Source organism: Lolium rigidum, chromosome 1 (assembly GCF_022539505.1).
Source record: "Lolium rigidum isolate FL_2022 chromosome 1, APGP_CSIRO_Lrig_0.1, whole genome shotgun sequence".
NCBI lineage: Eukaryota > Viridiplantae > Streptophyta > Magnoliopsida > Poales > Poaceae > Lolium > Lolium rigidum.
The window spans coordinates 107,020,213-107,036,009 of NC_061508.1; the positions used below are offsets into that span (position 1 = coordinate 107,020,213).

The 15,797-nt window shown below is 46.3% G+C and overlaps 1 protein-coding gene across 2 annotated transcripts; it reads right to left on the reverse strand.

The window, feature by feature from the left end:
- Nucleotides 1-9,684: 9,684 nt before the first annotated feature.
- On the reverse strand, nt 9,685-11,786 carry LOC124647378 (receptor-like protein EIX2). Of its 2 annotated transcripts, XR_006986418.1 has the most exons (3): nt 10,161-11,786; nt 9,947-10,035; nt 9,816-9,834 (listed from the first exon to the last, which is right to left on the reverse strand). XR_006986418.1 is itself a non-coding variant. In XM_047187360.1 (2 exons), exons 1-2 carry the CDS (start codon nt 11,747-11,749, stop codon nt 9,799-9,801), a joined length of 1,839 nt encoding a protein of 612 aa, XP_047043316.1. In that variant the 5' UTR covers nt 11,750-11,786; the 3' UTR covers nt 9,685-9,798. The 2 variants fall into 2 exon arrangements, 1 of the variants encoding a protein (XP_047043316.1); XM_047187360.1 differs by having other exon boundaries at nt 9,685-9,834; nt 9,947-11,786.
- Between the last annotated feature and the right edge of the window lie 4,011 nt (nt 11,787-15,797).

Genomic DNA, 15,797 nt, shown 5'->3' on the forward strand with positions numbered 1-15,797 from the left:
TGCCCGGCGCCCGCGCCTCTGGTTGCGCCATCCTGGCCCGGCCATGTCCCGCTCTACGCAATGGCCGGCTCCGCCGATACCGCCCCCACGCCCTTCACCTCGCGTTCCGTACGCTCACCCGTCCTGCTAATCCTGAGCTCTGGTTTCTGACTTATTTCTCGCGCTGGGGCAGGAGACGAGATTCTTGTTGACCTTGCCGATTGGCACCATCTCGACGACCTCCATGGTGGGCGCATAGGTGATGCCAAGGCCATTGCAGAACTAGCTCGACCCCGACGTGGAGTAACCAGGAGTTGATTGACTTGATATGATTGGGCTGGATGTGGCATTAGAGAGCTACGTCTTGGGTGCGAGGTGAGGAGCATGGCTGCAGCTTGGGGCGGTGACGGTCGTTAACTGGGTTGGGGTGAAGGGAATATGTCTGAGAAGCAATAATAAAATAGTTATTATCTTTTTTCATGTTTATAATAGATGTTTATTCTCATTCTAGAATTGTATTAACCGGAAACGTTAATCCTTGTGTGTTTAATAAAAAAGAAAAAGTTTCTAGTAAAGCCTCTCTTTTAACTAGCTCATGGATTAACCGATGATCAAGGTTTCCTAGATGGTGTTAATAACATGGTCACGTCATTAGAAGAATAAGAACGATGTGATGAACACACACCTTACAACAATGGGATCAAGTCATCATTAAGTTTACATTGTTATATCAAACACATACGAAGTAGCTGTATGACTATGAGATCATGTCAATCACTAACACTGGAAGAGTATTTTGATGACATCAAACGCCGCACTGTGACAGGGTGACTATAAAGGTGGATTTGGGTACTACAAAAATATTAGTTGAGGCTCATGGATTAAGAGTGAGATTTGTCCATCCTCATGATGGAGATATATACTTTGGGCCCTCTCAGTGATATCATATTGAAACCGCTTGCAAGCACGTGACTAGGTCATATGAATCATATCACAGAACGAGTAAAGAGTACTTATCGGTAACGGGATCAAACTAGGTATTGTTGATACCAATGGTCGGATCCCAAACAAGTAAAATATCGCAATATAAAAGGAATTGGTTACGATGTTTATGGTTCATACGATCACAAGTTTCATCGCTGAATGAGTGGGAGTCATTATAAATCTCCAGATCCTGCTGATGATTATTGATCGGAGATGTGTCTCGATCATGTCCACATTATTCGCGAACCATAGGGTAACACACTTAAGTTTTGTATACGCTTTTGAGTGGATATGGAGCACCGAAGAAAAGTTTGGACACCATACATACCGTTTTGAGAATTGCCAGAATTTTCTCCGGATATCGAACTAGTTCAAGGGGATGAATGTTAATTAAATGAATTGAAATATGTTAAGTAAAAGTTTATGGGAGAAAAAACCCTTCATTTCTTAGTGGAGTTTTAAATAAATTATGGGACTTTTTGAGTGGGTGAGTGGAGTGTGCACCACATATAATGAAGGAAGAGGTGGGGGCCACCCCTAGGGGCCGCCCCCTTGGGATGCTGCCCTCCTCTCCTTATATATATAGATGGGTAGAGAAGCTCTTTCTAGTTACTCATCTCTTAACTCTTTGGTTGGTCTCTTCTCCCTCTTCCCGCTGATCCACCATACGAGCTATGGTTTGGGTGAAGCCCTGATCAAATTGTTTCTCCACCAATACCACCATGCCATAGTGCAGTTGAAGTGTCCCGTTGGATCATCTACTTCCGCTGCCCCGCTGGAATGAGAGATCTGAGATCGTCATCGAGCCATACGTGTGATCGAGTATGGAAGTGCTTCCCATTTGCAACGCTGGTCTTCATCACGATCTTCATATCGGCAAGTGAACCTCTACGAGAACCGTTCTCGTTAACGCTTTGTGTCTTCGAGGGTGAGTTACTCTTAAGCACGATTATCTGTTACTTGCATCTCCTAGATATGGTCTTGGTGCATTTTTTTTCGAGATAAACCATACTATATTAAGCAAAGAAAGCCCGCCTCATTAAAAACCTTCCAGCCCCTTAACAGGTACCCTGGAAGGAAAAGAGTGCATCTGAAAACTTGCCCGCGAAACAAAAACAGAGTATGGTTACAAGGTAGACTCGGATGCAACAACGACTGATGCGCAGATCGGTGTTGCACCCCATAACACACCAGAAACACCAGTCTTACCAAGCTGAGCTAGATGGGGTGCCCTATTACTATCACGGCCAACTCTGGACACAGTAATGTGGTTAAAAATCCCTAAGAGATCCATAGCTTATTCATAAAGGCACCAAGACATAGATCTGTCCACATCAGAACAGGTTAGAACTCGGATCACGCGGAGGCAGTCCAACTCCAAGGAAGCAGGCCATCTCCGTAGGTCGATGAGGTGCTTCAGACCAGCTATTATCGCATGTACTTCAGCTTCTTCCGCACACATGCAATCATGGATCGGTTTCCACTCCGAAAGGATGACACCACCTTCATGATCCCTTATGATAATACCAATACCAGCCCTCTTGGGTTTGCATCCCAACCTGCATCAACATTTGCTTTAACCTCACCGACTCCTGGAGCAGCCCAGGTGCTAGGAGTAGTCGAGACCTCATGCGGTATAGGGCTAGTAAGTAAGATAGGCGCCTTCCCTTTGGCATCCTCTTGTGAGATCGGGGCCGAGGAGAAAGAGTCAAGATAATTTACCAAGAAAGGAATCGATGCAGTGACAGAAGCCTTCCCATCGCCATGAATAATGTTATTTCGGTGATGCCACACTCGCCATAGAAGAAATATCACTTTTGCTCTTGTATCGGCCGTGAGGTTCTGGAGAAGAACAAGCAACCAATCTGTCCCTGAAAAGGAAAAGGCTTCTTCTGACGATAGTTGCCAATAAACTCGAAGTTCCTCTCTTAACGCACGAGCAATTGTACAACGGATCAGGGCATGGTGCTCATCTTCATCCTCCCTACCGCATATTGAGCACACATGGGCGACAGTCCGTATGCGCCGATGGAGATTTGATAACACGGCAAGAGTAGACGTAGCAGTTTCCAGGCAAAAACTTTTAGTTTGTTTGGGACTTTCGCTCTCCAGACCACATTCCAGACGCTCCTATCTCCCGAAGGTTCAGTACTTGATTGGCCGGAGTTCAGTCTTTCAAAGGAGGGAGTCATACCCAGCCTATAGGCAGATCGAAACGAGAAGAGGCCGTTGCTTTCTGGCATCCAGGCGACGAAATCCTCACACAACCTCGCAGGTAGTTTAATGGACAAAATTATGTCTGCATCAGGGCGAGGACAGCAGAAACAGACAAGGGGTTCGTCCCACGTTCTTGTAATAGGGTGGATAAATTCAGGCGCCGGCGACTGTTACCTAATCTCATAGATACACAGGGAGCAGATAACCGAGGTAACCAATTGTCTCTGAAGATTTTAACTTGAGTGCCGGATCCAATCCTCCAGATTATACCTCTTTTCAGAAGTTCAAGTCCGTGCATTACACCTTGCCAGGATTGGGAGGTGTTCTGTACAAATGCAGTGTCAAGAAGATTGCCAGAAGGGTAATATTTTGCTTTGAGCACCCCTGCACAGAAACTGTCCGGGAAATGTATTAACCTCCAAGCTTGCCGAGCCAACAAGGCTTGGTTGAATATGCGGAGATCTCTGAAACCGATACCACCCTGACTTTTTGGTCTAGTCATTTTTTCCCAAGACATCCAATGCATTTGTCGGCGATTCTCCTCATCGCCCCACCAGAAATCACGTACAATTTTTGAGAGCTCCTCAGTCAGGCCCGCGGGGAACTTAAAAACACCCATCGCATAGGTAGGGAGGGATTGCAAGACCGCCTTAATGAGGACTTCTTTAGCTGCACTTGACATATACTTTTCCACCCAGTCGTTTGCTTTCTTCAAAAATTTATCTTTTGTTGCCTGGAGTTTACCCTTTTTTAGCCGCCCCTCTGGAACAGGTAGACCAAGATACTTCTCTTCAAAACATAGGGTCTCATACTTTAGAATCTCTTTAATCTCATCTTGAGTGTCCGCAGCCACCTTATCACCATAGAGAATAGAGCATTTCCCTAGGCTTACCAACTGTCCATTACACCTTTCATAACTATCAAGTATATCTTTAATCACCTGCGCCGGCCCAACAGAGCCTTCAAAGAACAATAGACTATCATCAGCAAAGAGGAGATGCGACACTCCAGGCCCCCTCCTGCTTAGATGCAGCTCGTTGAGAGCACCATTCTCCACCTCTCGCTGGATCAGACACGACAGACCGTCAGCAACAAGCAAGAACAAGTACGGTGAAAGAGGATCACCTTGGCGCAGTCCGCATGTAGGAGTAAAGGGGTCCAACATATTTCCGTTAAAGCGAATAGAGTACCGAACGGTGGTTACACAAGCCATCACCCACCGAATCCATTGACTATGAAAGCCCAACCCCCTTCCAAAAACCACCAATCCACACGGTCATAAGCCTTAGCCATATCCAACTTGTACGCACAAAAATTCTTACGAGGAGGAGAACCCGTCTGTATTGAGTGGATGCACTCAAAAGCCACAGGGCATTATCCGTAATAAGCCTTCCCGGAATAAACGCACTTTGTGAAGGAGATATGATGTCCTGCAATAAAGGGCGCAGGCGATTAACTAGACACTTAGAGACCACTTTAAAAATAACATTGCACAAGCTAATGGGCTGAAAGTCGTTGATCTCTTCTGGATTATCTTTCTTTGGGATTAAAACTATGGCAGTATCATTAACCTTCCCTTGCATGATACCATCAGTGAAGAAATTTTGAACTGCACTAACCACATCATCACGGAGAATATCCCAATTCCGTTGAATGAATCTAGCAGGAAAACCGTCAGGGCCCGGTGCCTTTAAAGGGCCGATTTGGAAAAGCGTCGCTGATTTCCTTCTCAGTGAACGGGGCACACAGCTTCCCATTCATCTCATCATCAACACAATGCCGAAAGAGAGCAGTAATAGTACTTGGGTCAATGTTATCATCTCTAGCATATAGGCCTTGGAAGAATTCACGGGTGATATCCTCCATCTCATTTGCATCCGAAGTCCAGGTACCATCCATGCGTTTCAGTTTACTGATTCTATTCTTCCTCCTTCTGCTTGAGGCGCGGAGGTGGAAATATTTTGTGCTCCTATCCCCCTCTTGAAGCCAGGCCACACGAGAGCGTTGCAACCACATCATCTCCTCCCTATACAATAATTCCTCCATCTCTTTTGCAATCAGCGCCCTTGCACACACACTTTCATCATCAATTAGCAGAGAAAGATCTTCCATCTATTTCCTTTTCTTTTCAATGTCTTTTCTAACCTTACCAAAATGCTTTGATTTCCAGGAGTATAAGTTGTTCATCACCGTTTTCATGGATGCAGAGATGTCACCAAGATCACGGATAGGGTCTCTGCGAGACCAGGCCTCCTCCACCGTGGCTGTAAGGGATGGTTCCCGCTCCCACATAATCTCATAACGGCGAATTGGATGAGCAGGCTTTTTGAGGATAACAGGTTCCAAAGTAAGAAGTAAGGGGCAATGGTCAGATCTTGGGGTGGTCAAGTGACGAACTAGGCAGTCAGGGAACAAGGCTGACCACTCGGGAGAGGCCACCGCTCTGCCGAGGCGAACTTTAACATTACGATCACCCTTCTGTTTATTATCCCATGTCCAAGGAGTGCCCATAAAACCAACATCGTGTAAGTCACAGTGAGAGAGGACCTCCCGAAAATCGAGCATCAATCTCTCAGATCTTCTGATTTTGTAAAAATGCTCCTCTTGCCACATAGCTTCATTGAAATCGCCGATCATAAGCCAGGGTTTGGTGGAACTAGGCTTGATCTGTCTCAGTTTATCCCACATAAAATGACGATCGCTAGCCTTGGGTTCCCCATACACGAACGTTCCTCGCCATTGAGTTTCATACGGACCCCCGCTGATATGAGCATCAATATACCGCTTGCTGCACGAGAGAATGTCAACCGTGATCCCCTCCAGGGAGTAAAGGGCAATGCCGCCACCAGAGCCCTCTCCTTTAACATGAAAGCAATTCTTCATACCAATACGTAGACGCAGATTCTTCACACGTTCCTTCGATTGTCTGGTATCGCAAAGAAAGACCAAACTGGGCTTATAAGTCTGGACAAATGTGACCAGTTCTTGAACAGTCGCGGGTGCCCCTCCCCGGCTGTTCCATTCTAGAAGACTCATTGGGCCCGGCGGTCACCCTCGAGGGGAGCCGCCGATGTTGCCAAAGTATCATTGTTGTTGTCAAGAGAAGTGGTTTTCCTTACTTTTGTTATGTCCTTGGTTTTCACATATGGTGGGGGAGGCGGGGGTATTATATTTTCCCCGGTAGATAGATCTGTGTCCATTGCAGCTTTGCCGTCGTTGATATCTAAATCCATATCTAGCTGCCGTCTGGCCTCATGATTTTTGTCATGCTCGTAACCTCTTGCATAGTACCAGCACCTGGCTTGATTGGGCTGTTAGCAGTATCTTTTAGGGCATCAACATCATCTAGATCAGCATCATCCGATGAACGCTTATTTGAGCCTCCGCTTGTCGTCGAGCTTCTTCCTACAAAACCCCCACGCTGAGATCGTGGGGCAAAACGTCGAGGGGCTGGGGTAGGCTGACTTGCTCTACGAACCGCCAACATCCAAGTGCCATATTGTAGTTGTTTCTCTGACCAAACACCGTCACCACATTCCTCATGGTCATGTCCTAGGAGGCCGCAACGTTTATAGAAAAACGGAATTTTCTCATACTTCACTGGCAGTCGTCTCTTGCCCTCCGGCAGTGTTAGGGACACAAATCTCATTAGAGGCCTAGTGATATAAATACACACCCGAAAGCGAGCATAATTACCTTCAAAGAATAGCTTAGGAAACATCTGAACTTCTCTCAATTTTCCAACATGACGCGTGAGGTCATCCAGAACCTCTTGCTTCCGATACAACTCTGGGATATCATGGATTTGCGCCCAAACATGGATGCCTCCAAACAGAAAAGTCTCTGGATCACTCAAACCATCATAATCTTCAATGAGGACACCCCAACCACGAAAGGTCCACGGACCTTGGTGGACTACCTTCTTCCAGTCGCCCAAGCAGTGCATCTAAAAGATGAAGAGATTTTCACCAGCTTCGCGGCAGATTGGGTCTCGAGATAGGTTCCAAACAACTTTCATCTTCTCAAACAGAGCATCTGCGCTGAAGGATCTGAAGGATCGATTTGTATGGACCCTGCCAATAGCAAGCCAGCGAGCAGCTTGCTGGTATTCGGTTGCGTCCTCAGCGCTAATAACAACATCATCGAGTTCATCTTCGTTCAGCTCTAGATGCCTGAACATGTCATCAATGTTCCCTGTTGTACCTTTGCTAGCAGAAGCAGAGGCGCTCAATGGCGCCATGGAATCGGACGAGGGTGCAGAAACCCCCGGTCCCTTGTCAGTCGCCGCCGCACCAGTTCTCTCCATGGCCAGGCGAGAACTTCAAAACCCTAGATCACAGGCAAGGACGAAACACATAGAGGCGGACACGATGGGGGAAGACATGGTCGAGGGGAAGGGGAGGTAGCGAAGGCTTAGACGAGAACCAAGATCACCCCGACTCTGGGGTCAGCACGATCAATCTCATGGTGGCGCAGTCGCCTCCGGAGCAGGGAAACCCTAAACGAGAGGGTTTCTTGACAAACTAATATTACTATATCTTCTCATTAACTTGGTCTTGGTGCATTTAATGGTTGCAACCGTATGAATTTTTTGTTTTATATACAACAAACCCATCAGGGGAGGCTCATGCTCGATGGAATAGACAGCTGGAGATGGTCTTCTGGTGGAGGCGTTGGACGGGTTAGCGGCATAGAGTAGGTGTTGACCACGATGCGTGCGGTGACCAGGGAAAGCCCCAGCGCTCGTCCGGCTCCGCCATCCCTGAGCTCGCCCTTGTCTGCACACCGCGCGCAACCCGTGCTCCGACCCCGATCGATATACTCCTCGCGTGCGTGAAACAGACGTAGTAGTAGAGGACTTTATTGCTTTTTCCCCAAAAAAAAGTTATAAGGTTTGTTTTGCAAAATTTAGGGATTTGGTTGTGGCACATGTTTTGAACACACAAATTTGTGGAGCTCTATTTTACACTGTCTGATAAAGCGTTGCTTGCTCCACGCTGCATTTTAGCGCGTCTAACCGTGCGTCCAAATACAACAAAAATAATGCTGTAAAATATTTTTAGCGTGCGGATTTTTTAGGCATCTGTTGAAGATGCTTGCTCTAGCGGAACGTGTGAATTCCATTGGCGAGGCTGGCGACTCTACCAGTTTTACGTGAACAGGAATTTCAATCCCAGCTATGAATTCATTAGCCTTGAACTCATGCCTCGGTTGTTATGAACTTCTAACATAACCAGCTCCGTGCTCGTTCCCCTTCCGCCGTCGGCGGACGGGCGACTCCTCCACGCCGCTCAGATGCGCCTCGATCGACGACGGCCGCGTCTCTCTGGGCCCCGCCCCATCACGAAACGGCGGCTGCGTCCTCCCCCGCCGCCCTCGTCCGCCGGCAAGTATTTCTGGTAGGTGTTGCAATTTCTCCCCCAATTTTATACTGCAATTCTAAAGCGGGTATAGGTGGGCCGCAATCCGTGGCAATGCAAGGTTTATTGAAACTGCTGTATTATACAAGTACATTTGCAAATATTATACAACTCTGTTTGCAATCATGAGCATTATCACAAATACTAATATTTTAGCAATTCAAACTGAATTTATTCTCAGAAAATAGCATATGGCTGGTCCAAACTATCCATTCATATTACAAGGCGCCTTAGATAATAGCAGTGGAAGGTGGCTCCAATTCATAGCAAGTGACAGAGTCCCGACTCTGTATTGCCAAGGAGGGTTCTCTTCCTGCTGACATCCTGTTGGCAATAAGCTTCGTCTCAACTGCAGTGTGCAACTTGTTGAGTGCCCTGTCTGTGAACTGAAAGTAGGCCTTCCTTGTGGCCGTGCTGCATATCATGGTGGTGGAAACAGCGGAGATTCCAAACGCAAACCCCAGCAGTGTAAATAGGCATGTCAACGTGTCAAACCTGAGCTGATGTTTGCGGTGTCGGTGCCTGTTACTCTCCGGTACACAAATTCTGGAAAGTTGAGGTCCACAAAGATTCGCATTGCCCAAGAATGCTTCTCCATCTAAAGTGTCAAGTTGATTTCCTGATGGTATCATTCCTGAGAGATCATTGTAGGACAGATTCAGAAAGCTCAAATATGTTAGTGATGTCAAACTGTGAGGAATCGGACCTGATAGTTCGTTCCATGATAGATCAAGTGACTCTAAATCCGTAATGTTTCCCAGTGTATCAGGAATACTTCCTCGAATGTGGTTCCTTGACAGATTCAATCCATATATGCGAGATAAAAATCCTATTTCACTGGGAATCTCACCAGTTAATAGGTTTGCTGAGAGATCAATTCCCTTAATAGCGTATAAAGTCTTCTCATAAATAAGTCTCTGACCTTGGATCATTACCTCCAAGGTATCTGTGTACATAGAAACGTAAGCAGTGCCAACACCGTAAACCTTAAAAGGAAGGAAAGGCGATGTTCCCCAGTCTGGATCTGCAATGTGTAAGGCTGTTAAATTTCCCAAGAAACGTGGTACAGGGCCAGATAGCTTGTTGTTAGAAAGATCCAAGTAATGAAGAGCAGGAAGTTTGGACAGTTCTTCAGGTATTTCACCGGAAAACTCATTGGACCCTAAACTCACAAGTATAAGAGATTGTAGATTGTCACCTATCCATTTCGGTATGCTTCCTGACAAATTATTCTCTGCAAGATCAAGAAACATCAACATGTTACATGACTGCAATGAGGTGGGCAACATTCCAGATAAGCTGTTCTTGCTGAGATGCAGTGACATAAGAGAACTTAGAGAACCCACTGTGGCTGGTACTTCTCCCCAGAAGTTATTGCTCGAGAAGTCTATGGCAAGCAGTTTCGAATTCTTAAGCCAACAATTGGGAAGCTCCCCTGAAAGATTATTATTAGATAGGTCTATCAGTTCCACTGATATCATGTTGCATAAATCAGTTGTGATTACTCCACTAATATAATTGTGTGACAGCGACAAGTAATACAATTCTTTGTTTCCAAACCTCTGTGGTAATAAGCCTAACAAGTTGTTGTGAGATAGGTCCAACTTCTGAATACTAGTTGGCAAAATAGGAACGCTACCCTCAAGTTGGTTAGCCCTCATGATCAGAGTTGTCAGCATTTTTGATTGCTCCAAGCTTGCAGGCAACTTTCCAGTGATGCTGTTTGCTGAGACATTTAAGCTAGTGATTGACGAAGAGAAATTCCAGATCCAGTCAGGTAATGCACCCCTGATTCCTGCACCACCTAGATCAATCATCTCAATCCTAGTTTGTGATTGCAGCCATGTTGGAAACTTTGGTCCTAGTAGGCAATCATGCAACCCTAGATTTACCAGCTGAAAGGGTGGCACCCAGCTTTGTTTGAATGCAATCTTCAGAGAATTTGATGCCAAATCTAAATTATCCAATCTTGATAAATTTGCAAAGTGGAGTTCTGATAGTGTGCCATTAAATGTATTAAAGGAAATGTCGAAGTATGTCAACCTCGATAAGTTACCAATACTGGTTGGCACAACTCCAGATAGCGTGTTCCCGCTGAGATCTAGAACTCTTAAACTTGGCATACCCTCAAGCCAGCCAGATAGATTCCCAATAAAGTTGTTACCAGCAAGGTCAAGGATCTGCAACCACTTCATGCAGGGAAACAGGTTCATTGCTGCTTCTGCGATATCTCCTGACAACCTGTTCTGAGACAAATTGATTTGAACCAAGTTGCACAACATACTAGCTGACCTTGGTATTTCTCCTTTCAACTTATTGTCCCCTAGTCTCATGAGCTCAAGTGATGTCAGTTTGCCAAGCTCATCTGGAATCATTCCTGAAAGTCCGCAGCTAGTCATGTCCAGCTCTGAAAGAGCAGTTAGCTTCTTGATCCAATTCGGCAAGGAAGAATTCAAGTTATTGCTCTGGAGATGAAGTAGCTTAAGGGCAGTGAAGTTGACATGAGAAACAGAATTCAGGTCGGTGGCTGGAAGACTGGCATCGTTCAAGCGAAGCACTTCGAGCAACGGAAGCATGTTCACTGCTTGCAGCCAGTCCGACGAAGCAGCAAGATACAACCAACTGAGGTCGAGATACCTCAGGAAAGTTAGCTTTGAAACCCAATGGAAGCTGTCAACAGTGATCGCAGAACCTCCGAATGAGCCTAGGTCAAGATAGCTGAGCCTGGATAAATTACCAAGTTGCTGAGGAGCCGTCCCGCTAAAACCGGCATGCGACAGATCAAGATACTTCAACATATTGAAAGAGCATATGAACTCTGGGATGGGCACCCCACCGAAATCACTATGGCTAATGTTGAGATGCACCAATCTGGTCAAACCGGCCAAAGATGGATTGATCTCGCCTTTGAGAGAGTACTCACCAAGGTCCAACTTGACGACATGGCCAGTCTTCTTGCTGCAGCTCACACCGCCCCAGTTGCAGCAGTTCTCTCCTTGCCATGAGCGCAACCTCCCATCAGGATCACTGATGCTGCCATTGAAGGCAGCTAGTGCGTCCCTCTCTGTGGTGATGCATGCAGATATCTCCCTGGTGCTAACCACGAGGCAGCAGAGGGCCAGCGCTGTGAGCAAGAGCAATCCATTCATCGTGCCTCCAATGGCTGTGAATGAAACTGTCAAGCTAGTTGGGGAATACAGGAGCTAAGGTCCCATTGCAGATCAAGAACTGGACCTCTAGTCTTCTCTTCTAGTCTGATTTTTCTGCATGTTGCTATCTGAAGCCTTTCCTTTCAGTGTGTTAATTGCAGTTTGGAGTAACTAGTCAGTTTTGCCTGCACGGCAAGGGAATTGCGACATGTCTATTTGAATTCAGATAACTTGTGAGATTGAAGTTGTGAGGCTCCTCGAAATTCTACAATACATTGGGAGAAAAAGAATATTTTTTTCAATAAAAGAGAATATATTAATATCAAGAAGATACCAACTACACCCGTCCTCTGCAACTACGCAATACCCTAATGGTAGTACGGATGAATCTAGCAAAAAAATAAAAAATAAAACTAAGAAACAAAAAGTCCCGCTACGGTGTTCTAGCCGTAGCAGCAACAATACATCCACCACCATGACAACACCTGAACTCCAGGCTCTCCAAAAAGCGATGCCTCCAAGAAGAAAACAACAGTGCACAAGCGTCATCGTCCCCGATCAAAATATCTTAGGCCCTGAAGATAGTCTCCGCTCTCAAAACAATGCCTTCAACAAGGCTATTGCAAGGCACAACCAGTTAAGGCCAGATCTTGGATTTTGTAAGACTCTGAATTTCACCTGTGCTTCCGCTCCCACTTGCATAAACACCAAGCAAGCTCCTCAACAATACAGAGACTCGAACCTCCATTGCTAGTCCTCCAATCCGGCCTTCATGATATCTGATTTCACCATGTACCATAATGTCATCTAATGGCAACACAACACAGAATAGAGCTTCGCGTCGTTCCCTCCAGAACCAAATGGTCGGAATAAAAGCATGGATGCGCACGACCGAATACCAGCCGATCTAGCAAACTCCAGAAAGAGAATATCTAGGCTCTCTATTTTTGTGGTGTCAAATTAATCAAATATCTAGGTGCGGAGTTTAGGTGGGGAGGTACCAAAGGTCAAGAGCAAAAGGAAAACAACTGAGGAGATCCTGAACGAGAAGATGCAATATTATCTGAAGATGTACAAGAAGCAACACAATCCGCAGGTGGTTGAGGCTGTGCGTGCCTTAGTTCAGGTCAATGCTTGATATCCAATGCTGGGAGGGTGCAAGGCGGTGCACCAATTGTGAGGAGATTGGTGTGTGTTTGGAGAGATTGTCTCTGTTGGATACAAGGCGAGGCTTATGATCTTAGGTCTAGGTGCCCTTGTATCTGGCACAGACGATGTGCCTTATGCTATAGTGTGTGTTTGTATGGTCTTTTGGTCCGGTTTTCCTTATTATTTGGACCAATTTCCCTCTTCTATAATGCATTGTGGGAGCTTTCGCCCTTCACTAGTAGGAAAATCCTCATCAGTGGCGCACGAAAATGAGATTCTGTGGCGCATGGACGGTGCACCACAGAAACGTCGCCACAAAAATAAGGTTTCTATGGCGCACCTGACCGTGCGCCACAAAATTAAGGTTTCTGTGGCGCATTGTGTGTGGTGCGCCACAGAAATAAGTGGTTCTGTGGCGCATGTGATCGAGCTGCGCCACTGAATTATGTTTTGGTGCGCCACAGAACAATGTACAGGTATACTCGATTTTGTGCTCCCTTGTGTATTATACAAGTTTTATACAGGTTTTATACTGGTTTTATACACAGTATACAGGTTATATACTGATATAATATAGACAGATATAATATGGACATATATAATCATCACATCATCATCACATTACTTAGAGCCCGATCGAGTTATACATATAGCTCCATACAACTCATAATTCATGCAAATTAATTAAGTTCATCATGTCTAGATACAAATGAAGTGACACCGGCCGCCGCCTACACTAGGATGAAATAGAGTACCGCCGCGACGATGGTGAGCAAGAGCGAGAGCACAAGGAAGGTCTTCATCTTCATCTTGCTCTTGTTCGCTTGGTGCTTCCTCCACTTGGCAACCGCCTCGTGTCTAGTCAGGTACCCTTTGTAGCAGTTGCCGCTGAACTTGTGCACCTGCTTCTTGCACTCCTCCCACTCCTCGTACACTCCTGGAACCCGCCCCTCGAACACGACGTAGTACGTCATCTCTATGGACACAAGGCATATTAGTATATAACGCAATGGAAAGAGTTAGAGGGTTCACATGCATACATATTCACAAGAATTAAATCAAGGAAATAATAATAAACCTAAAAGATATATAGCATCGGTATCACAGAAGTAATATGGTTCAACGATAACGACTACAATAGTAATTGAAGTCCAACAACGACGACCACCGTTTCGAGCAAATTAAGCAAGTTTAGTTTACAACACGGTACAAATTGTCCATCGATTCAAAGTAATGCTAGGCACACCGGCCTCGGTCAACGAGACGTCTTCTTGAGCGGCTCCGGGAACGGCTTGTACAAGTCCTTCGTCGTCCACGTCCTTCCATCACCCTGCCTATGTAGGTGTTCTTCGATATCCCTCTTAGACAACCCTCTGAGTTGGTGTAAGAGCCCCGATGCGTTGGATACATCTTGTAAGATAATTTCCGAGAGCTTTACTTGGATGCGATGGAAGTCTTCTCTAAGATCATCATCATTGATTTCTCTCGACATTTTAATGGGGTCTCGCTTACTAGGTGGCAGAGACATCATCTCTGCATCCTCGACAAACCCTTTAAGGTGATGGAGGACATAGAAGGCCTCCTTAATGCTGCCAGCTGGCTGCTTGATACAAGGGAAGTCGATCACGTGCTTGAACCCGAGCTTTTTAGTGTCCGGCCTGATATATTGCCCATTCTTGTCGAAGGTGCCTCCATTTTTGGAGTAGCCAAGGATAGCCTCATCGAGAACACCTCTTATTCTCTTCTAGTCTTTCTTCATCGTCGTACTCGACGAGTCGAAATACTGGGCTAGTGACCACTTCGGATCTAGGATGATGAGTGTGCAGTATTTGTCCCTGCTCAACACATGCAATTGAAATGGAATGTTGGAAATGATCGGCAATGGAAAAAATATATAAGAAAGCATAAGTTATGATGGCCGTGATCGGATGTGTACTTACTCGGGAAAGACATGCAGAAGAATGGTGTTGCTCTCTTTGTACATGAGCATGAAGTTCTGGAGGTACCGCACCGCCTTGGTCCGTGTCCTTGAGCCGTCTTGGAGCTGGCTATCGCGCATGTAGTAGGGATCCGCTACCGCGATGTGGCGGGGTCTCTCTCTGTTGATCTTCATCTGAAGATTGATCGCGTATAGGCGGACCAAGTTATAGTCGAGCCGTTTCGAGTGAAATAGATTGAAGAAGTCCTCGAACGCTATGAAGAAGATATCCGCGGGGTCTTCATGGACGAAGTTCTGGTCGGACGTCACTTTGACCGAGAACACCGCGTAATTTGGATCCTTTTCTTTAAGAAGGACGCTCTCTAGATAATTAATAGAGTGCTGCAAAGGGAGCATTGGTCCACTTGCGAGGTGTTCCATGTCCGGAGGCAGTATCGGTTTACCAGCTTCATGACACCGGGGCAAGCCATCCGGTGTAGGTGGTACCATGTCGTCGGCCCGGATCCTCTTAGGAGCAGGCTGGCTCGAAGATGTGCCCTTCTTGGCTCCTCTCTTCCTTGCCTTCTTCACCTGACCTATTGGGGGTGCTGGTGGTGCTGATGGTGGTTTTTCGGGTGCTGCTGGGGTCGGTGCTGGTGGTGCTTCTGAGGTTGCTGGGGTTGATTTGGGTGGCTCCCCGATGATCGTCTTACGCAGCGTGTTAGGGCTGAAAACGGTAGCAGGCTTGACTTGAGCTGGATTGCCAGCCTCCGGAGGAGTATCTTGAGAAAAACCCGTGAAGACCAAGCGCTGCTTCGTGACTGTAGTGGGACGACCAAGTTGATCGCCGTGAGTGCGGAAGGCTTGTTCATCCATAGGAGGCATGTACATATCTTGGCTGCAGGCGCCAGTGTTGATGTAGGCATCGATGTCATCATCATCATCTACATCGTTGCCATCAAGTGGCGCCATGTCCTGGAC

Bases quoted from the DNA above. Each gene is read 5' to 3' on its own strand.
- LOC124647378 (XM_047187360.1), bottom strand. From the start codon at position 11,749: ATGAATGGATTGCTCTTGCTCACAGCGCTGGCCCTCTGCTGCCTCGTG. The intron at 9,835-9,946 runs GTGGGTTCTCTA...TTGATCTTGCAG, and splicing joins GGGGAGAAGTACCAGCCACA to AGAATAATTTGTCAGGAAGC.